Source organism: Pelobates fuscus, chromosome 5 (genome assembly GCF_036172605.1).
Source record: "Pelobates fuscus isolate aPelFus1 chromosome 5, aPelFus1.pri, whole genome shotgun sequence".
NCBI lineage: Eukaryota > Metazoa > Chordata > Amphibia > Anura > Pelobatidae > Pelobates > Pelobates fuscus.
The window spans coordinates 39057002-39080385 of NC_086321.1; the positions used below are offsets into that span (position 1 = coordinate 39057002).

General features: G+C 42.7%; 1 protein-coding gene across 1 annotated transcript in view; it reads right to left on the reverse strand.

Annotated features, from left to right (window-relative positions):
- Positions 1 to 23384, reverse strand: part of LOC134610648 (baculoviral IAP repeat-containing protein 1-like) — a 77962-nt gene that overhangs the window by 23123 nt on the left and 31455 nt on the right. Inside the window, 6 exon segments of the mRNA XM_063453716.1 lie at positions 10294 to 10470; positions 11414 to 13507; positions 15986 to 16034; positions 18475 to 18556; positions 19812 to 19911; positions 20166 to 20285. Of these exon segments, the coding sequence (XP_063309786.1) occupies positions 10294 to 10470; positions 11414 to 13507; positions 15986 to 16034; positions 18475 to 18556; positions 19812 to 19911; positions 20166 to 20285 (2622 nt within the window).

Sequence of the window (23384 nt, forward strand, 5' to 3'; positions counted from 1 at the left end):
AACGACGGCGTTCGGGTAAGTACATCTTAAAGTTAGGACGGTTCAGGACCGTCATCGGTCGGCAACGCAAAAATGCCAATGACGGTCCTGAACCGTCCTCAGTCCTTAAGGGGTTAATCCACAGCGACAAAAACAGCGAATCCAAACCCTCAAACGGCAAGTACCGGGGTCCCACAGCACCCCTACACATCATGGCACAAAAATCTGCCCAAAAAGAGCAGAAATCTACGCTGCAAACCATGGCCCTGTCCTAGCTGCGCTCCCACGATGGCGCCGACAGACCGCAATCACCTGCCTCTTGTTCGGACCGCAGTGAGAGCACAAGCATATCAAGGCCTAACCAAGCTCCAGCAACAGACTCCTCAGTTCAAAAGATGCTACACGATCTGCAAACCTCCATGCATGTTGAATTTGCCAAATTGGCCAGAGATGTGAGGTCAGATATCCAAGCCATTGCAGAGAGAACCAACCAACTGGAAGAAAAAACAGAGGAAATAATTGAAGCTCAAAAACATTGGCAGACTCATATACAGAGCTACTCTCCAGAATGGATAGGCTGGAAGAAAAGGTGGCCGACCACATCCGCCTGAGGGGTATCCCAGAAGAAATCCTTCCTCAGGATCTGGCCAGGATCTGGCCATATATACTATGGAGCTTTTTCAAATGCTAGCCCCACAGCTCTCACATAGAGACCTTCTCCTAGACAGGATCCACAGGCTGCCTAAGCAGCAAAATCTGCCGCAATCACTGCCCAGGCATGTAATAACCAAGCTGCACTACTTCACGGCTAAAGTAAAAAAAATCATGCAGGCCTCACGCCGCTCCCCAGATATGACAGGCAGATATGCAGCAGTGAAGCTATTCACCTACCTGTCGGCCTCAACACTTCTGAAACGGAAAAGTCTTGCTTCCAATCACGCAAGCCTTGCGAGCAGAAAACCTGAAATACAAATGGGGGTTCCCAGCGTGCATTATTGTCAACTATAACGGCGTGACGAGACACATAACGCTGGAGGAAGGCGGCAGAACACTCAAGGAATGGAAGATACCAGTGGCTATGCCGAGAAGCCAAGCAACGAAACAAAATCTTCAGCACTCACCATCAAAAATCACCACCGACTGACACACAGCAGCAGCGGTGCAATGACTGTGCCCCGCTACTTTACCAGAAGAAAATTCACACTGTGCCTTCCAAATCTTTATAACAGATAAGAGACATTGATTAAGATATATATTCATGTTTAATATTTTCCTCATTAGGTTTTACTTGTATACGGGGTTGATGTTTACTAAAAAAAAGGGGGTTACGTTGAAACCCATGTTTCACCCCCCTCCCAAACTGCTAACAATACAGGATGCACGAAACGAAACATAGAAAGGGGGGTGCTATATATACATAAAATACTTATGTCTGTACAATGAAGGTCTTACTGCTGATAGTCAAATCAATCTAGAAAAACAAAAACAGATTGCACATAGCATAATACTGTATGAGGAAAAATAGAATGGATAATGGTGGTTTGGGTCACTCACGATAAACAGAGCCTATTGTAGCAGGCTCTGACTGTATGGGCTCATCAAAATCTCTGTATGCTGTATGTTCCAACAGGATCAGCTCCAGGATCAGCTCCAGCCTCCTCTTAGTACTCTTCCAATCACACCAGAAAAACCAAATGGTAAGGTGTAAAAAGGATTTATTCAGAATACTATTAAACAAATAAAATGACAAAGCACTACGCGTTTCGACTGTTCAGTCTTCTTCAAAGGTGCATAGCATACAAGTCCATCTGATTTCTTTAAATACATCCGGAGTTGTTGATTTTCGCGGGTAAAAGTTCGTGTTACTTCCGTGTTGTGATGTCACTTCCGGGTCCGCCGGCTTGATTTGCGTCATATGACGTCATCACGGTTCCGCCCGTCTGGCGTCCTTCAACCTGGATGTTAATGCTTACGGACGCCATTTTTGTACCTGGCATTGTACTAACGAACTATACTTAGATGAGGGAGAATAGATCAGGTAGAACTATAACATGTATATTGTAGAAATCCGCTTACAAAGCTGGTAAAATATATATTATACTCTACAATATTAGGAGAAATACTAGAAAAAGGAAAATAAGAAACCATTTAAAATTATCCTTATTCGAACCGAAAAGATTAGGCTTATCGGTAATAAGAAAGGGAGGGGGTTAAAACGATATAACCCTTTCTCGAAAAAAGCAAAAATATACTTTTTAAAAGAAGGAAATCCTTCCATGTAAATAAAGATGAATATAAGAAATATATAAAAAATATATAACCCCTATAATCTGGGCCGAACTTTTTAGATAAGGGCTGCCATCTCAAAGTCCACATTGAGCCCGCCCGGGGTCAGTGTTCCTAGATCAAAGATCCACCTCATCTCGCAGCGGCTCAATGCGGACTCGAGATGACCTCCCCTCCAATGGGGTTTAATGGCCTGGATCCCAAAAAAACTGAGCCCCGCAGGGTTTCCACCATGTACGTTTAAAAAATGTGTAGAAACACTATGTTTTAAAAAGCCTCTCCTTATATTGTAGATATGCTCACGTATCCTTGTCTTTAGGTTTCTTGAAGTTTTCCCCACATATTGGAGTCCACAAGGACACGTGAGCAGGTACACCACATTCTTAGTGTGACAGGTCATAAATGAATTGATTTTAAAATTAACAGAGCCAATCTTAGAGTGAAAAGCCTCTACTTTCTTCGGTTTACTCTGATGGTTCCTACAACCCATACACTCCCCACAATAGTGAAAACCTTTCTGTAGGGATTTATTGATAGTTAAAAAAATTTCTTTCAATTTAGGAGCTTCTAAATAACTCGAGGTTAATTTCTGTCTTAGATTTTGCGCCCCTCTAAAAATCAATTTGGGTTTATCATAAAGGTATGGTAGGATTTCTTCATCCTGTTGGAGGATATACCAATGTTTATTAAAGATTTTTTTAAGCTCTCTGTGATCTTGACTATAGTTACAGATGATAGGTATTTTATCCTGTTTTTCCTCTGATATGGTTTTTGATTTATATTCTAGTAGAGTGTTCCTTTCCATATTTCTAACCAATTCTATCTCCTGATCTAAAAGTTCGTTACAATATCCTTTCATTAGAAATTGTTCTTTTAGAATTCGGGATTGGGAATCAAAGGTTTCTATTTTTGTACAGTTCCGTCTCATGCGTAAGAATTGACCTTTCGGTATGCTCTCTAACCATGGGCGGAAATGACAACTTTTTTTGTGGATATATCCGTTCACATCAACCGGCTTAAAAAAAGTGCATGTGTCAATACTATTGTAGGGGAATAGTATTGACACATGCACTTTTTTTAAGCCGGTTGATGTGAACGGATATATCCACAAAAAAAGTTGTCATTTCCGCCCATGGTTAGAGAGCATACCGAAAGGTCAATTCTTACGCATGAGACGGAACTGTACAAAAATAGAAACCTTTGATTCCCAATCCCGAATTCTAAAAGAACAATTTCTAATGAAAGGATATTGTAACGAACTTTTAGATCAGGAGATAGAATTGGTTAGAAATATGGAAAGGAACACTCTACTAGAATATAAATCAAAAACCATATCAGAGGAAAAACAGGATAAAATACCTATCATCTGTAACTATAGTCAAGATCACAGAGAGCTTAAAAAAATCTTTAAAGGGACTCTATAGTCACCATATAAAAGCAAGAAAGACAGGTCCCCCAGCCTTCCTTCTTGCTTTTATATGAACTTTCATTAATTAAAAAAAAAAAATCGGTGTTTTTATATTAAAAACTTACCTCCGTTCCAGCGCCGAGCTCCCCGCTAGGCCGCGCCCCCTTTTTCGTCAAAATGACGAAATCGCGGGGCCCAATGGGACGGCTTCGCGCTGGACCAATCGCGTTCTTCATAGAGCGGCATTGAATGCCGCCCTATGAAGAACCTGAGCGCTTTACCGCGCATGTGCGCGGAATGCGCGTTCGCGAGCTGAGCTGTCTGACTGACAGCTCAGCTCGCTTTCTAAAATTATCAATAAGGGGGGGACCTACTGTCCCCCCCCGGCCCCCACCCCTGAGCGGCGGGTGGGGGCCCTAAAATTATCAATAAGGGGGGGGACCTACTGTCCCCCCCCGGCCCCCACCCCTGAGCGGCGGGTGGGGGCCCTAAAATTATCAATAAGGGGGGGGACCTACTGTCCCCCCCCGGCCCCCACCCCTGAGCGGCGGGTGGGGGCCCTAAAATTATCAATGGGGGGGGGACCTACTGTCCCCCCCCGGCCCCCACCCCTGTGCGGCGGGTGGGGGCCCTAAAATGATCAATGAGGGGGGGGACCTACTGCCCCCCCCGGCCCCCACCCCTGAGCGGCGGGTGGGGGCCCTAAAATTATCAAAAAGGGGGGGGACCTACTGTCCCCCCCCGGCCCCCACCCCTGTGCGGCGGGTGGGGGCCCTAAAATTATCAATGAGGGGGGGGACCTACTGTCCCCCCCCCGGCCCCCACCCCTGAGCGGCGGGTGGGGGCCCTAAAATTATCAATGAGGGGGGGGACCTACTGTCCCCCCCCCGGCCCCCACCCCTGAGCGGCGGGTGGGGGCCCTACAATTATCAATAAGGGGGGGACCTACTGTCCCCCCGGCCCCCACCCCTGAGCGGTGGGTGGGGGCCCTAAATACAAAGGGGGGGGGGACCCTAGTTAACCCTCCCCCCCCCCCCCAAAAAAAAATATCTCCCTACCTACCCCCCTCACCCTAAAAATAATGAGGGGGGACCATTAACTAAAAACCTGTAAAAAAGAAAAAATGAGATAAAATCAACTTACCATTCGATGTTTTCTTTCTTCTAAAATCTTCTTTCTTCAGCCCCAAAAAAGGCCAAATAAAAATCCATAATAACCGACGCAATTAAAAAAAAAAAAAAAAACCGAGCGCAAAAAAAAATAATCCATCTTCACCCATGGAGGGCTCCGCGCAGACTGAGCTCCGCAGGGTGGGGAAGGCTTATAAAGCCTTGCCCCGCCCTGCAATTAGGCTAAGAACACTCTGATTGGTGGGTTTGAGCCAATCAGAGTGCTCTTTGTCATTTTACAAGCGTGGGAAAGTTTTTTGGAATTTTCCCACGCTTGTAAAATGACACAGAGCACTGTGATTGGATGGATTTCAAGCCATCCAATCACAGTGCTCTGTGTCATTTTACAAGCGTGGGAAAGTTCTTTGGAATTTTCCCACGCTTGTAAAATGACACAGAGCACTGTGATTGGATGGATTTCAAGCCATCCAATCACAGTGCTCTTTGTCATTTTACAAGCGTGGGAAAGTTCTTTGGAATTTCCCCACGCTTGTAAAATGACACAGAGCACTGTGATTGGATGGGTTTCAAGCCATCCAATCACAGTGCTCTGTGTCATTTTACAAGCGTGGGAAAATTCCAAAGAACTTTCCCACGCTTGTAAAATGACACAGAGCACTGTGATTGGATGGCTTGAAATCCATCCAATCACAGTGCTCTGTGTCATTTTACAAGCGTGGGAAAATTCCAAAGAACTTTCCCACGCTTGTAAAATGACAAAGAGCACTCTGATTGGTTTAAACCCACCAATCAGAGTGTTCTTAGCCTAATTGCAGGGCGGGGCAAGGCTTTATAAGCCTTGCCCACCCTGCGGAGCTCAGTCTGCGCGGAGCCCTCCATGGGTGAAGATGGATTATTTTTTTTGCGCTCGGTTTTTTTTTTTTTTTTTTTTTAATTGCGTCGGTTATTATGGATTTTTATTTGGCCTTTTTTGGGCTGAAGAAAGAAGATTTTAGAAGAAAGAAAACATCGAATGGTAAGTTTTTTTTATCTCTTTTTATTTTTTTACAGGTTTTTAGTTAATGTTCCCCCCCTCATTATTTTTAGGGTGAGGGGGGTAGGTAGGGAGATAATTTTTTTTTGGGGGGGGGGGGGGGGAGGGTTAACTAGGGTCCCCCCCCCCTTTGTATTTAGGGCCCCCACCCACCGCTCAGGGGTGGGGGCCGGGGGGGACAGTAGGTCCCCCCCTTATTGATAATTTTAGGGCCCCCACCCGCCGCACAGGGGTGGGGGCCGGGGGGGGACAGTAGGTCCCCCCCTTATTGATAATTTTAGGGCCCCCACCCGCCGCACAGGGGTGGGGGCCGGGGGGGGGACAGTAGGTCCCCCCCTTATTGATAATTTTAGGGCCCCCACCCGCCGCACAGGGGTGGGGGCCGGGGGGGACAGTAGGCCCCCCCCCTTATCGATAATTTTAGGGCCCCCACCCACCGCTCAGGGGTGGGGGCCGGGGGGGGACAATAGGTCCCCCCCTTATTGATAATTTTAATTTTAGGGCCCCCACCCGCCGCACAGGGGTGGGGGCCGGGGGGGGGGGGGACAGTAGGTCCCCCTTATTGATAATTTTAGGGCCCCCACCCGCCGCACAGGGGTGGGGGCCGGGGGGGGACAGTAGGTCCCCCCCTTATTGGACCTACTGTCCGGGGGGGGACAGTAGGTCCCCCCCTTATTGATAATTTTAGGGCCCCCACCCGCCGCACAGGGGTGGGGGCCGGGGGGGGGACAGTAGGTCCCCCCCCTTATTGATAATTTTAGGGCCCCCACCCGCCGCACAGCGGTGGGGGCCGGGGGGGGGGGGAAGGAGAGTAGGTCTCCCCCCCCCCCCCCCCCCCCCTTCAACCACTATTGTGGACAGTCAGCTCCCTGTGGGTTCGGGCTTCAGCTGTCAGCTGAAGCTGAAGCTGTCAGCTGAAGCCACGCCCGCAGCAGTGCTGACAGGCTATCAGCACACAAAGCGCGTTCACAGTGCTTTGTGTGCTGATAGCCCGTCTGATGCATTCACCCAGAATGCATCGGACGAGAGGCCTTTTTAGGGCCTCTGAACTCGGAAGTCCCTCTGGTGGCCGTCTGATTGACTGCAACAAGAGGTGTTCCAAGCTTCCAATGTAAACACTGCATTTTCTCAGAAAATACAGTGCTTACAAGAAAAAGGCTCCGGGTAGCTGTAGCACTCACCTGAACAACCTCATTAAGCTGAAGTTGTTCAGGTGACTATAGTGTCCCTTTAATAAACATTGGTATATCCTCCAACAGGATGAAGAAATCCTACCATACCTTTATGATAAACCCAAATTGATTTTTAGAGGGGCGCAAAATCTAAGACAGAAATTAACCTCGAGTTATTTAGAAGCTCCTAAATTGAAAGAAATTTTTTTAACTATCAATAAATCCCTACAGAAAGGTTTTCACTATTGTGGGGAGTGTATGGGTTGTAGGAACCATCAGAGTAAACCGAAGAAAGTAGAGGCTTTTCACTCTAAGATTGGCTCTGTTAATTTTAAAATCAATTCATTTATGACCTGTCACACTAAGAATGTGGTGTACCTGCTCACGTGTCCTTGTGGACTCCAATATGTGGGGAAAACTTCAAGAAACCTAAAGACAAGGATACGTGAGCATATCTACAATATAAGGAGAGGCTTTTTAAAACATAGTGTTTCTACACATTTTTTAAACGTACATGGTGGAAACCCTGCGGGGCTCAGTTTTTTTGGGATCCAGGCCATTAAACCCCATTGGAGGGGAGGTCATCTCGAGTCCGCATTGAGCCGCTGCGAGATGAGGTGGATCTTTGATCTAGGAACACTGACCCCGGGCGGGCTCAATGTGGACTTTGAGATGGCAGCCCTTATCTAAAAAGTTCGGCCCAGATTATAGGGGTTATATATTTTTTATATATTTCTTATATTCATCTTTATTTACATGGAAGGATTTCCTTCTTTTAAAAAGTATATTTTTGCTTTTTTCGAGAAAGGGTTATATCGTTTTAACCCCCTCCCTTTCTTATTACCGATAAGCCTAATCTTTTCGGTTCGAATAAGGATAATTTTAAATGGTTTCTTATTTTCCTTTTTCTAGTATTTCTCCTAATATTGTAGAGTATAATATATATTTTACCAGCTTTGTAAGCGGATTTCTACAATATACATGTTATAGTTCTACCTGATCTATTCTCCCTCATCTAAGTATAGTTCGTTAGTACAATGCCAGGTACAAAAATGGCGTCCGTAAGCATTAACATCCAGGTTGAAGGACGCCAGACGGGCGGAACCGTGATGACGTCATATGACGCAAATCAAGCCGGCGGACCCGGAAGTGACATCACAACACGGAAGTAACACGAACTTTTACCCGCGAAAATCAACAACTCCGGATGTATTTAAAGAAATCAGATGGACTTGTATGCTATGCACCTTTGAAGAAGACTGAACAGTCGAAACGCGTAGTGCTTTGTCATTTTATTTGTTTAATAGTATTCTGAATAAATCCTTTTTACACCTTACCATTTGGTTTTTCTGGTGTGATTGGAAGAGTACTAAGAGGAGGCTGGAGCTGATCCTGGAGCTGATCCTGTTGGAACATACAGCATACAGAGATTTTGATGAGCCCATACAGTCAGAGCCTGCTACAATAGGCTCTGTTTATCGTGAGTGACCCAAACCACCATTATCCATTCTATTTTTCCTCATACAGTATTATGCTATGTGCAATCTGTTTTTGTTTTTCTAGATTGATTTGACTATCAGCAGTAAGACCTTCATTGTACAGACATAAGTATTTTATGTATATATAGCACCCCCCTTTCTATGTTTCGTTTCTTGTATCCATTTGTATAGTGCCTTTGGGTGATTTCTAGGCACTTGGGGGTAGTTGCTGTGTTTTCACTTATATACCAGTATTAATAGCGCCAATCCACCCACAGATATTTTCTTGGAAAGTATCTATTTTAGTTCGAATACAGGATGCACGTTCTAGGGCCTAGCAAACCGCTCCCAATCACGGGGCGCGATATCCCTTTACAGCAGGGGTTCTCAACCCAGTCCTCAGGACCCCCTACCAGTCCAGGATTTGGGGATTACCTGGTTGTGTCTAAGGTGTTTAGAAAAAGGGAACAAAAACACCTTAGACTCTACCTGGACTGGTAGGGGGTCCTTGAGGACAAGGTTGAGAACCCCTGCTTTACGGGTTTTCCCACCTTCCATAGGCTCTCAGACCCATGTTTAACCAGTCTGTGCATCCTTGCACTCCCTTAGACGGACCTTTGTATATAGTTCTTAGTTTTCTTTTATGTTACTCGTTTATATGTCATGCAAAACCAAAGATAATAATACCACTTGGTTGGCCAAATCACTCGGTTTTGTACCAACAAAGGTTCCAGGTGGACAGAATCACTGTTATAAATGTTACGTAGATATAATGCATCATCCAACCAATGTTAAATACAAAGACTGGCTGTACAATAAACAAAGATACATGCAATGTATGATGTATTAAATATACTATGAATTCCCCCTCCCAGCCCCCCCCCCCCCTCTTTTTTTTCTGTATTCCGTACCCTTGTTCTATAAAGCAATAAAATATTAATTTCAAAAAAAGGACAACGTTGCGGCCAAACTGCCAAGTCATCATAGCTTGACAAAGGCCAGCTTGTCTGAAACGTCATTTTTAAAGTCTATGGTTCCTAATAAAGTCTGTACTAACCAAATGCTTTCGCAAGTATATTTCTGAGGTATGCCAACCTATTTGTCTGGAGCACCAATCTAGAATACCTGTTTCTACTGGCACAATGATAGAACCAGGAGTGCAGTCTTTTTTGTTAAATGCTATTAATAACAACCAGCAGCTTGGATCAGCTACAAATTGCAACCAGGTTTATAATTTTAATGCAAAGTTTGTGTAGCCTATTGCTACAACCAGCTCCTGCTACAGAAATGAAACACTTGCATATTAGCCTTTTGCTGGTAAAGCATGTAAATGAACACAGGAACATGCGCACGTCACCCTGTGCGGGCCAGTAAAAACTGGTCGTGGGGTTAGAAAAATACCTTTTCTTTTAATTGGTTATATAGGGATTCAATTATCTCTTCTCAGCAAGGGGCTGGTGTTAACTCTTTTGAATTAGAGGCGGCTGTTAAAAAGAAGCAACGCGGTTGTAAAACAGATCACTCAGCAGAAGTTAGTGGCTGCCATTAAGGACAATGAGAGCCATTAGCCGCTAGTTAGTGATTGGTTTCAGCAGTCAGCAACACCATGAAGCTACTTGTGAAATAATGCGGTTATTTAGTAGCTGCTGTGACAGGTGGTGACAGGCTGGATAATAAAAAACAGAAAAAGTGGCATCAAGATCGTAAACAAGCCCTTAGTGATCGGAATATCATTAGTAGAATTCAGTCTTCCGCTATGGCTTACAAAAACAAACTGCACCCGTTATTAGAAATCTATATTGCTTACCAAACTGCAAAGAATGTGTTCTCAGATTCACATTGTTTAGCTCTATTTTTTTTATATGTTGGAGTTTTTTAAAACCATCTGGCAAAATATCAATCACATTCCATTCGTCAGATAAACGACAGGTTAGTATCAGTTCCTTTAGTTCCTGGAATCTATCCAAATGTGAAATTAAATATTCTAGGAAGAAAAAGAAAAAAAAAAAACATAAACTATTTACAGTAGATATTATAAAACTAATGAAAAACAAGACTCAATTGCTAAAACTTTGTTAGTGCATAGAGTTTACCACTCAGTGAAAGCAGGATAGAGGGGCTGGCATTAAAGGGACACACAAAGCACCATAACCACTGAAGCTTAGTGCCATAATTATGCTGTCAACCCTCTCCTCAAGGCACACCTAACTGTCCAGGATTTAGGGATTACCCGGGTGTTCCCAAGGTGTTTAGAAAAAAATAAAAACACCTTAGAATTCTCCAACCCAGTCCTCGTGGACTACCAACAGTCCAGGTTGTGTCAGTATCTCCATTGGAATAAAACAGGGAAATACATAAATCATGGACTGTTGGTGGTCCATGAGGACTGGGTTGGGGACCGCTGCAGAGTCTAAGGTGTTTTTTTTGTTGTTGTATTTTTTAACACTTTAGACACACGGGTAATCCCTAAATCCTGCACTTTTAGGTGTGCCTTGAGGAGAGGGTTGAGGAGCACTGGTCCAACTTTTGCTAAACTGTCCGGACACAGTTTGACACAAACCAAAGCTCTACCCAGTCGTCTTAGCACTATAAGATTCATCCAAATTGGGAGACAGTGATAGGCTGAGAGAGCGAGGAGTGGATGAACTATCACTGTCATCAAGGTTGGAAACATTGATACTATTAATATAGCCCCTTTAGATACTTTCTCTTTTACAGCAAGGGATGGTAGTTTAGGTCAGTTTGTGGGTTTGCTTTGTCTGTGTGTATATTTTGTTTTTTTATTATGTAATCATTTAAAATCACTATGTTGGAAATAAAGCTAATTCCAATTATAAAATGGATTGGACCGACAGAGGGCAAACTTCTGCATAGGTTGGGGTGACCAGAGTATTAAATGCTGAATCAAAGTAATGTAAAATAATCACCTGGAAGATGAGAGCCAGTTACTTCAAGAATTTCCAGTGATGACATCTGGGTAATCAGCTTTTCCTCTTCTGTGCTTAGTCCTACCTTACAAATACTGCACTTTACAAATTTGTCAACATATTTCTCAATGCACATCCTGACAGATGCAAAAAACCCTGGACAGCACTTTACGCACAGTTCTATGCGGTCAGAAAGAGACAAGAAAATCATTAGATTGCAAAGTAAAGTGCCCCGATCTAAGATGTGGCCGCTAACCTCAATCTTTAAAACAGGACTTTTAGAAGTTCCTAGGTTGAAAACAAAATTGGAAAGGTCCACATTTTTCCTAAGAAGATAGTTCTTAGGAGTGGTTTTCTGAACGACTTCTGAAACTAATTGGAAAGCTTGAGAATATTCTTGGTCAACCGTTTGAACAGCCCAGTGAGATGCAAAGTCATCGTTATTTACAAAATCCAGATCTGATTCACATTCAGTTCCAGATACAGATAGCGTGAGGCTCCTAATCATTGAGAAAGCTTCTGGATATTGCTTCAGAAATCTACATAGCTCCACATTTGGTGAAGTTAAATCCATAGAGAGATCTTGTCCACTAAGGAAACGCAAGATGACGGGAGCACATTCAGTCATCGAATTGCTTTCTTGTGCTACTTTAATAGAGAAATACAATAGCATGTCAAATACAAACGAAAGGAGAAAATGTTGTTTGTTGCTACTTAGTAAGCTTATAATTTCTTCTATGTTTGCAAGATCAGGGTGATGTTGCAAATGATTGGTTGTGTCTACTTGACAGTCATACGCATCACTGTTATTCATTAAATCAAACAGGTAGGAAATAATAATGGATGTTGTTTTGGGAGAATGCATGCACGAGTACTTTAAAAAATAATGATAACGTCCAGCAATTTTAATGAAGGTATTAATTTGACGGAGATATAATGTAGCATGTTCTACTTGAACTGAATCAGTAGACTCCAGGAGCTCACTGATCCTTATTCCAGCAAGAAACTCCTGAAAAGATGGGTGAAAGAACTTGTAGATGGGATGAAGTCTCTGGGAGGTTAACTTACTCAGAAGACCAAATTTGAGAGCATCATTGCTGTTTACACCAGATGTACAGAGATCTCCATCCGTAAACTCAAAGCAAGACTGGAAGAGACCATTCAGGGCCAATTGCCCGCATGATGAGATCAGAGCTTTTACTCTGTCTCTTTCTTTGGGATGATTTAACATATTGTGCATTAGATAGGCTTTGCAAATCACAGTATCCCCCGATACTTTTTCGTTAGGGTTCTCTACCCAGTAAACACAAAGAGCAAACGCAAAAAGAGGGGTCTTTAATGCAGCTTGCAATGCTTTTGAAGATATTAACTCCAATAAAAACGTCTCCACAAATGCCATGTCATGTGAAAAAAGCTGCCTATAAAGATATATTGAGCTGTACAACGGGAATTCTTGAATGCCAATTACATTCCTTGCATATTTCCGCAGTTTCCTGCCCGTGCCAGTACATGTGGTGGCTGCAACACTCACTCTGTTGGCAGGATTATTTAGCATAAGGTCCTCTATGGCTTCAGGAGCCAATTCTGTTTCACCATAGTCATCCACAAGAAACAGGACTTGGTTTCCTAAATGTCTTATAATTTCTTTCATAACATTTTCATTAAGCAATGTCGTGGATCCAACCAGTTGTTCTCTGATTATGTCACTTAATGTTTGTTGGTTTTCAGTGGAGGAAACTGAGATATAAAAGACAAGGCTGAACCGGCTGAGTATGGAACAGGTTCCTGAGGCCCAGAGAATGGCTATTTTTCGGAGCAGAGCTGTTTTCCCACTGCCAGCCTCACCTTCTATCATGGTGATATCACTCAGAATGGACAGTATATCAGGTAATGTCAGCTGCCGAACTGGCTGATTCCTGGTGTCCTTCAAGACCACAGATATATCTGCAAAGAGGGATTTCAGGTCTATGGAAAGATGGGAGGAATCAGGAAATGATGACAGTTTACTGAAGTTCCAGCTATTGTAAAACTCCATCAACTGGTGCTTTAGGTTTGCTGCTTCTTGAACCCAACAATCACTGGAAATGTCTGTGCCTGAAACAAATAATTTACACAATTAAAAGCTTATTGGAAGTGTGCAACCGGGCCGAAGATTATGTATAGTAAACAGGTCTTAACATTTCAAGTCGTACGCGGTTATTCTAAAACGTGACATTTACCTGGAAAACCAGGATGATGAGTGGAACACTCACCAGGGAGTGAATTTTAACTTGACAAAGGCTAGTCAATGAGTGGACATTTTGAGCCCTATACTAATATGAAGTAAACTAGCAACAACTGGTCATATCAGGTAGCTAATATTTTTTAAAAAGGGATATTCTGTGTATAAAATAGGCGCTTAAAAATTACGTATTGAAATGTCAATCTTGTAGCAGTTACCACACTGTTATGGAAATCTCTTTTATCCACCCAAACGTAGACAATAACGTAAACACAATAAAATAAGGAGGTTGGAAGGGAAAATCTGCCACCAATCTCTTAAGTGGAGTTTCAAATGAAAGTACCCATAATTCTTAAGTAGTCCTATATTGGACATATGGTAAAAATGAGAAAAAAAATCTGAACAAGAATAACTGGTGATAAAAAATATAAATAGACAAATTCCCAAAAAAGAAAAGAGCCATATGGGAGGACTGGCTCAAATCACAAGTGCATTGATGTACTAAGGTGACACATTTCCCTCTTCTTGGTTCTTCTAATATAACTCAAAATTAAACACAATAATAAACACAATAAATAATATTGTGTAATATATTGAAAAACGAATAATACGTAAACTAGATGAAAAAAACAATAAAAGAATCCTGGCTCTGGGTATAAATGCTGGTAACCCGCTATTTTGGGTTTTCAATATACTACACAATATTATTTCTTGTGTTTAATTTCGAGTTATATAAGAAGAACCAAGAAGAGGGAACGATGTCACCTTAGTACATTAATGTGCTTGTAATTTGAGCCAGTCCTCCCATATGGCTCTTTCCTTGTGAGTTTGTCTATTTATATATATTTGTTATCACCAGTTATTCTCGTTCATATTACACTATTAGCTATTTTCTCTTTTTTTACCCTATGTCCAATATGGGACTATTTAAGAATTAGAGGTAAGTGCATTTGAAACTAGCGCTCCACTTAGGAGATTGGTGGCAGATTTTTCCCTTTCAACATTTTTATTTTATTGAGCTAGTATTTTGAACTTCGAAAGTTTTTATTGAGCCTCATCTGGGGTGTTCATTGAGATGTTCATTACATCTCATTACAGTTGATGAGCCATACAAGAAAGACTGGTCTCATACATCTTTATATGGAATATATTTTTACAATTTTAAAGACTACCACCATTTAAGCTGCATATACACATATATAACATATACATACAGATATAATCTAATGATATATTTTGCATAATCTGCCTGTTATTTCAAAAAGCAGCTTGTGTGTTTTCAAATCCCGTACAGGGATATACATGCTCTAGCCTTCTTTCACAAGACATGCTGTTTGCAGAAGCTGCTTATTGCAACTATTGTAATCAATTCAGGCAACTCTTCATTTAAAGGGACACTATAGTCACCTGAACAACTTTAGCTTAATGAAGCAGTTTTGGTGTATAGAACATGCCCCTGCAGCCTCACTGCTCAATCCTCTGCCATTTAGGAGTTAAATCCCTTTGTTTATGAACCCTAGTCACACCTCCCTGCATGTGACTTGCACAGCCTTCCATAAACACTTCCTGTAAAGAGAGCCCTATTTAGGCTTTCCTTATTGCAAGTTCTGTTTAATTAAGATTTTCTCATCCCCTGCTATGTTAATAGTTTGCTAGACCCTGCAAGAGCCTCATGTATGTGATCAAAGTTCAATTTAGAGATTGAGATACAATTATTTAAGGTAAATTACATCTGTTTGAAAGTGAAACCAGTTTTTTTTTTCATGCAGGCTCTGTCAATCATAGCCAGGGGAGGTGTGACAAGGGCTGCATAAACAGAAACAAAGGGATTTAACTCCTAAATGACAGTGAATTGAGCAGTGAAATTGCAGGGGAATGATCTATACACTAAAACTGCTTTATTTAGCTAAAGTAATTTAGGTGACTATAGTGTTCCTTTAATGGTATGCTGAGAAGCTAGAGAGAGTGGATCACATTTAGGGTTATTTACTAAAGAGAGAGAGTTTCAAATTCAAGGTCCAAATAGCCAATCTGAGAATAGACAGATAGATAGACAGACAGACTGAGATGATAGATAGATAGACAGACAGACAGACAGACAGACAGATAGATATTTAATTATATAATATTAATAAATATAATAGAGAAAATTTATATAACAGTGTGAACATTTGACAAATTTCTAGAAATTATACATTATGACTCAGTGTAAGGTTCCAAATGTTCTCCTACCTTAGCAAACTGAGGTCCCTATCTAAGAATATAAATAGTTCCTGTATGAAAACAACATCATTTGTTCCCACTAATATTATACATCGTGTAATAACTTTAGTTTACACAGAGTCACTTACCATATCTTTCATTGTTCAGGCTGGGTTTCTGTATTTCTGAGACACAAAACTGATCAAGAAAGAAGGAAAATTGTTAATTTGTTCAAATTGTATTAGTCTACAAGACATATCCAGAAGCAGGGGTTATTTATAAAAGTCTGAATGCTCCTTATCCAGATTTGCAGTTAAGGCATTCGGACAGCAAAATCTGGCCATTCAGACAACAAAAATGTTCATACTAATTAAACAATGTCCAGATTTTGCAATACTGACAACAAATAAGACCAAATTGTGTCCAGATTTCAGGGACTGAACGGCTGAAAATCACTTCTGAATTATTAAAATAGGGGCCAGATTGTTAAAATCTTGACCAATATGTTAAACATCCAAACTATCTGCCTGCTGATAGTGTTAGCAGCCAGTGGGGAAAAAAACAACTCAGTAGCATAAGGGTTAAGTACTGAGAAGGCTGGCCAGGTCTTGCTAGCCAGTCACCACAGTAAAAGTAAATGAATATGCAGGGCTTATTAAGAGTAACTATTGGGAGGACTAAATCCCCTTCTTTCCCCACCAACCATCGGCTACTCAACAGCCAATAGTATTAGAATAAAGGGGTCCTGTCTATGGCCCCCCTTTATCTCCTCCCATTGTCCTGCAGTGAAGATATTAAGAAGAGACAGTGACTGGACAGCTATTGGTTGATCTCCAAGCCAACTAATCAGAAATCTCTGACGGAGAATAAATGCTTAGTAAAGCCTTTATAAGGACGGCAGATAAGAACCATTCAGCCCATCTAGTCTGCCCAATTTTCTAAATACTTTCATTAGTCCCTGGCCTTATCTTATAGTTAGGATAGCCTTATGCCTATCCCACGCATGCTTAGACTCCTCTACTGTGTTAACCTCTACCACTTCAGCTGGAAGGCTATTCCATGCATCCACTACCCTCTCAGTAAAGTAATACTTCCTGATATTGTTTTTAAACCTTTGCCCCTCTAATTTAAGACTATGTCCTCTTGTTGTGGTAGTTTTTCTTCTTTTAAATATAGTCTCCTCCTTTACTGTGTCGATTCCCTTTATGTATTTAAATGTTTCTATCTTATCCCTCCCTGTCTCGTCTTTCCTCCAAGCTATACATGTTAAGATCCTTTAACCTTTCCTGGTAAGTTTTATCCTGCAATCCATTATAGGATATAGAACAGTGGTTTTCTCAGACACCCCGCTGTGAAAAGACATTATTCACATTATTCACTTTTATCTTAACATGTTACTGCGTTAAAAAGAGTGTGGTGACATTATAGTGTTAATGGTGAGCATTAGTACAGTGCAGTCTACAATGCTGTAACCAATCCAGTAATCGCAAGGAATTCATCAGTGAACCCATGCAGGAGATTTAGAGGGACATTGTGTTGAGGGGAATTAGGTTTAAAGGTGAACATAGGCTGGGGTACCAGCCTTTTTGATACTGTGGACTGCAATTCACATCACTATAAGCCAAAGAACAATGGTCTGCCCGTTAGCTCTTTGTCATGTTCCTCAAACCATCCATGAACATTTTTTGCAGTGTGGCAGAGGCCACTGCCATCAGGGAACACCATTGCCATGAAGCGGTATACATAGTCTGCAACAATCTCTAGTTAGATAGTACATATCAAAGCAACGTCCGTATGAATGCCAGGACCAAAGGTTTCCCAGCAGAACATTGCCCAGCACATAACACTGCCTCGGCCAGCCAGCCAGCCTGCTTCCCATTGTACATCCTGCTGCCATCTCTTCTGCAGGTAAAACAAGAGACATGCACCCGACCTTCTACCTGATCTAAAAGAAAGCGTGATTCATCAGACAAGGCAGCCTTTTTCCATTGCTCCACAGTCCAGTTCTGGTGTTCACGTCCCCATTGAAGGCACTTTCAATGGTGGACAAGGGTCATCATGGGAACTCTGATTGGTCTGCGGCTACGCAGCAAACTGCTATGCACTGTGCGTTTTGACACCTTTATATCATGGCCATCATTATATAATTTTTTCAGCAATTTTAGCTACAGTAGCTCTTCTGTGTGATCAGATTAGACAGGCTAGCCTTCGCTCCCCACGTGCATCAATGAACCTTGGAAGCCCATGACCTTCACCGCTTGTCCTTCCCTGCACCACTTTTGGTAGATACTAACCACCGCATACTGGGAACACCCTCTAGACTTCCCTTGTCAAAGTCAATTAGATGTTTTCGCTTGCCCTTTTTTCCCGCTTCCAACACATGAAATTCCTGAACTGACTGTTCACTTGCTGCCTAATATATACCATTTCCTTGACAGGTGCCATTGTAATTATAAAATTAATCTTATTCAATTTATCTGTCAGTGGCTTAAATGTTGTAGCTGATCAGTCTACCTATATAGCAAGGCCAGGGACTAATGAAAGTATTTAGAAAATTGGGCAGAATGGTTCTTATCTGCCGTCACATACTATGTTTCTATGTTTCTAGTATGATTCATTTAGATTTTTATTTTTTTACCTGAGTTTGAAGATTCTTCTTATGTTTTTCATTTTCCACCTCTCTAGATTTACTTTGTGCCAGGTTACGTAAAAACTCACACCTGCAATAACAATAATAACAAAATGGCATATGAGAAGCTGACTAGGATGGGTGAAGTCTGGAACACACTCTTGCTTGCCCAATCAGTTTTCCAGCACTGAACCTCCTCTACCATAACTCTTTTCCTGAAATATGTATTAGGATATGGTCTCTGTAACTAATCAGAAAAATGTATGAATAGACAAAATGTATTTGGTGTCAATATGGCCGTTAGCAAGCTTGTCCGAATATGATCGTGTGGCAAAGTCTCTATATTCCCAGTTTGCTTAACTGAATTTCCGACCCATCTGTTTCTTCACAGAATGTAGATACATTAGCAGATGGGATTCCTCAGTTGTCCACATGATCTTTAAAATCTGCATGGTGAGATGCAGAAGCATAACTAGAAACTACCATGCCCCGGGGTAAGAATTACTCTAGGGCTCCCCCATGTGTCACATCCCCCCCTGCCATGTGTCTCATTTTCCACCCCAGTTCTTCCATGTGTCTCTCCCCCCCCATCCCCTCCATGTGTCTCATTCTCCCCCATCCCCTTTATGTGTCTCAAATTTCCTCCAGCCCCATCTGTTTCATTCCCCCCTTCCATGTGTCTAATTTCTCCCACCAGTCCCTTCATGTGTCTCAATTCTCCCCAGTCCCATCCATGTGTCTCTATCTCCCCCAGTTCCAGCCATCTGTCTCCATTTCCCCCCTCCCCAGTCCCTTCTATAATGTCTCAATTTCCCCCCTCAGTCCCTTCCCTGTGTCTCAATCCCCCCTCCTCCCCCCCCCCCCGACAGTCTTTTCCATGGGTCTCTTTCCCATCTCCCTCTGTAGCTGCTCTCCATGCTCTCTGTTGTCCATATAGCATGGCCAAGCGGACCACAGCACCCGTTCTGACAGGAAGTGCTCTCAGTAAGCACTTCCTGTCTGACCGGGTAGAGAAAAACAGAGGACCCTCTAACCGCAGTCCGCTCAGCCACACTTAATGTTTTGATCAGCAGGAGGGGTGCGCTGTGCTGTAAGTTCCCCATTTGACGTCACCAGGCAACCCTGAAGTTATGCCGGCCCACAGGCACAGGGGTCAAAAGGGCGGCCTGGCACGTTGGAGTGGCGTTCCGGTCGCAACTGCGACCTCTGGGACCATGGTAGGTACACTCGTGAGATGAGCTCCAGATGAATTTGATATTCCCCCAAAATCCAGGAGCGTTAAAAAATTATAGATTATACCCAGAGTCAGGTATATAAATGTGATTTCTTCAAAACTGTATACTTACGAAGAGCTGTGTCTCAAATGTTCTGTATAAGGATCCTCCCCTGGTTCAAAACCAGTAAGGCCTATTCCACATATAAAACACTTAACAGCATCAGCTACTCCTAAAATAAGAGAACATTTAATTAGCTTGACTTATCTAAGGGACTGAAATGTTATTTCATGTGATAAAAATAATTTTTTTTTTGCTAAATTATGATAATCTATCAGATTGTACACTATCTTTCATTTTTAAAACGCTGCATTATGTAGATGGCCTAGGCGACATTATAGAGGGTTGGGGACCATGCAAAGCCTAAACACAGTTTTATTATATAGGGATAATAGAAGGTTTAATAGAAGTAAAATCACAATTAACCTGTGTAGTAAAAACCAGTTTGAGCAAGGTCAGCAGGCATTGCATGGGCATTTTCAGGCCATTTCTTAAATGAATCCAGACGTACGTCTTCATCTTGGAAGATGTTGAGGTGGACAACCCCTGTCAGAATCATAGATACAACTTTGTCATGTTTAATGGTGACCAGTAGGGAGTACATATGAGCCATCAATTCAAATTATGCTTGAATGAACAAACCTTTATTCCTAATGCTTTAGTGATCTTGTCACTTGTTATATAGGTCCATCCCATAACAATTTGTAAGATATATCTTACCTTCTTTTTCCAGCACCAAGTCTCCCTGGGAGCTGCATGCCTCTCTGCCTCCCGAGATATCTTGGAGGAGGCATGGCTTCCTTCGATGTGTTCCAAGACAATCCTTCTCATTGAGGAGCATTGGGGACCAAAGCTTTTTTACGGTGGCTTCCGCATCACAGGATTGATTTTTACTCGTTGAGTGCAACGGAAGAGCCTCTAGTGGCAAAATGATTACATTGACAGGACAGCTGCACCCAGACCACTTCAGTGAGATGAAGCAGCCACTGATCACCTAGCTGACCAAAAACCAATGAGGCCATAATTAAAAGCTTGGCAACTCATCAACGAGTAATCTGGGCCAACAGCAGCTAGAGCTGTGAGAGCCATCCCACTTGTAACCCAGATATATTCTATATCATCTTCTCAAAATATTTATTAAATGGAAGTTATCTAATTCAATGTTCTGTTATGTTTTGGGAGCATGATTACCACAAACACACCCCAACATATAAATCGGAGAATATTACAGCCCTCTGCTGTTGTTCCTAGTGTCCCAATAGTGTGTTTTGATAGTCATTTCTGATTTTCCAGTTTATTCACTCGGCTGTTCATGACTATCGTGTTATCTAGCTTCCCTGATGTTTGGCTGGAAATCACAACAGGGTCTGGAAACCTTTATGCTGCCATGGACTTTCCTTTGTCTCTTTAATCAGCTGCTGGGAATACTCAATGAAGTCACACCACTCAGATGTAGTATCAATAAGCATGCAAAGTATCAATAAGCATTCATAAAACACAGTTTGTCTAGGGGTGTATACATCAACGGAAACATTAACTAATCATAGGAGTCTCAGAACAGAAAGTAAAACTTTTCATATAACATTTTGTAATGCTGTTAGTTAGTCTCCTGTTAACTGATGCAAGTGACAGTATAAGATTTAGGAACCCAATTATAATTGCAGGTGTTAGAAAGAATGCTATATTTTTCAAGTGCAGGATGTCTATAAAATATAGCGAAAGCTGGTGTCGGGCGCAAGAACACAAGAACAGAAAAATATTGTATGTTACAAAATGCGAGTTTAACTCTTTCAAAGCATGAGTATCTTGTATTATAATCAGGCCTACTGACCATTTGGTCCTTCAAGCTATGTATACAGTAATACTTTAGCTACGTAATAAGAAATACAGACGTAGAAAGCGGGACATGAGACTGACACACTAACATAAAATATATAGCTCTGTATGTATAGGGGAATACTAGGGGAATACTCACTAAGCATTGTTAAAAGCATAGGTTAAAAAAAAGAATTCCAACACCTGACCCGGCTTTGTACCTTGAATAATTGATTTCGGTCTCTCCTTTAAGCTTGGTTTGTCTTTGACCTCCCTGTTCACTATTTATTTTACACTTATTAAGCCCAGTCACTCTAAGGACCGTTACAGGTGCATTCTACTCTCTGCTTTTATATGCTGTGTGTTGGGTTATATTTATACACCGTGACCAGCAGAATATTATAGTGTACAAAGTAAAAGGGAGATAGTAGACGCTACCACACTATAAGAGGGTATAAGCCCTCCAATAAATAGATCCAAAGCGTACACTCTTGATGAGCTCTGTCACTGTGCTCCTCTGTTTCTAGATTTAGAGTACATACAGTCGGCAAATAAGTAGAGCCAAAGCATCTGTTTACTAGCCTTTTACAGACATAGTGTGTTATAGGTAACGGCTGCCTTTAACTTTACTTTTACTGTGACTCTACACCATCTTGTGGTAGGGCCTTAAATTGCATGTTTATATTTAAACTGAAAAGTTTAAACAGGTAATTAGTGCCTGACTACTCCCCACTACTGTGTGTTACACTCCCCAGGGATACAACGCCTCTAATACAGCTTGTATAGATGTTGTAGTACTTTAGTAGCAGGTGTTTGTTATTAACTTATCACTAATAGTACTCATACACATGGCCAGATTTTCCACGCGGCCACCAAGAGCCGGCACTGAATGGAGAGGTGCGCTTCCTCTCCCTCTCCCCTCACTGTATCAGAGCACTGCTGCGGGCAGGGACGTTTTAGGCACGAGGCAAACAAGGCATTTGCCTTGGGCAGCATTTTCCAGGGGGCGGCAAAAAAAGCCGCCCCCAAATGCCCAGGGCAAATGTCATGTTAGCCTTGCAGCTAAGCTGGCGAGGGAGCACTTTCCCCTGAGTGCCGCAGAGTGATTCTGGGAGCCGGAATATGACGTTGTATTCCGGCTCCCGGCCATTGGCGGATCCAGGGGGGGGGCAATGGGGCAATTGCCCCCCCCCCCGAGATTCTCCCCTGCCGGCTAGTGCAGGGCTGGCATTGCCCAAGCGCCAGCCCTGCAATGTGCCTGCGGACCGGGGAGGGAGATCAGTAATCTCCCTCCCCGGTCCGCAGGCACATTACTGACAGCCGACCGGAAGGGGAGGGAGAGAGGACCCGGGAGCTGTTACCAGCAGCTCCTCCGGGTCCTCCTCTCGCGAGATTTGGAGCGTTGCCGCGGTTACCACGGCAACGCTCCAAATCTCGCGAGAGTGAACTCTAGCCCTGGAGCGCGGGCTAGAGTTCACTGGAACCACTGGACCACCAGGGATTCCCCACTGGGACCACCAGGGATCCAGAAATGTCCCCCCTCCTCCTCAATAAAGGTAAGAAGGGAGGGGGGACATAAATATATTTTATTAAATACATTTTTTTTTTTTTTTAATTAAAAAGCCTCCCTTCCCTCCTCCCCTCCCCCCATACACACTGCCCCACATACACTGCCCCCATACACACTGCCCCCATACACATTGCCCAACATACACTGCCCCCATACACACTGCCCCCATACACATTGCCCAACATACACTGCCCCCATACACACACTGTCCCCATACACACACTGACCCCATACACACACTACACACACTGACCCCATAC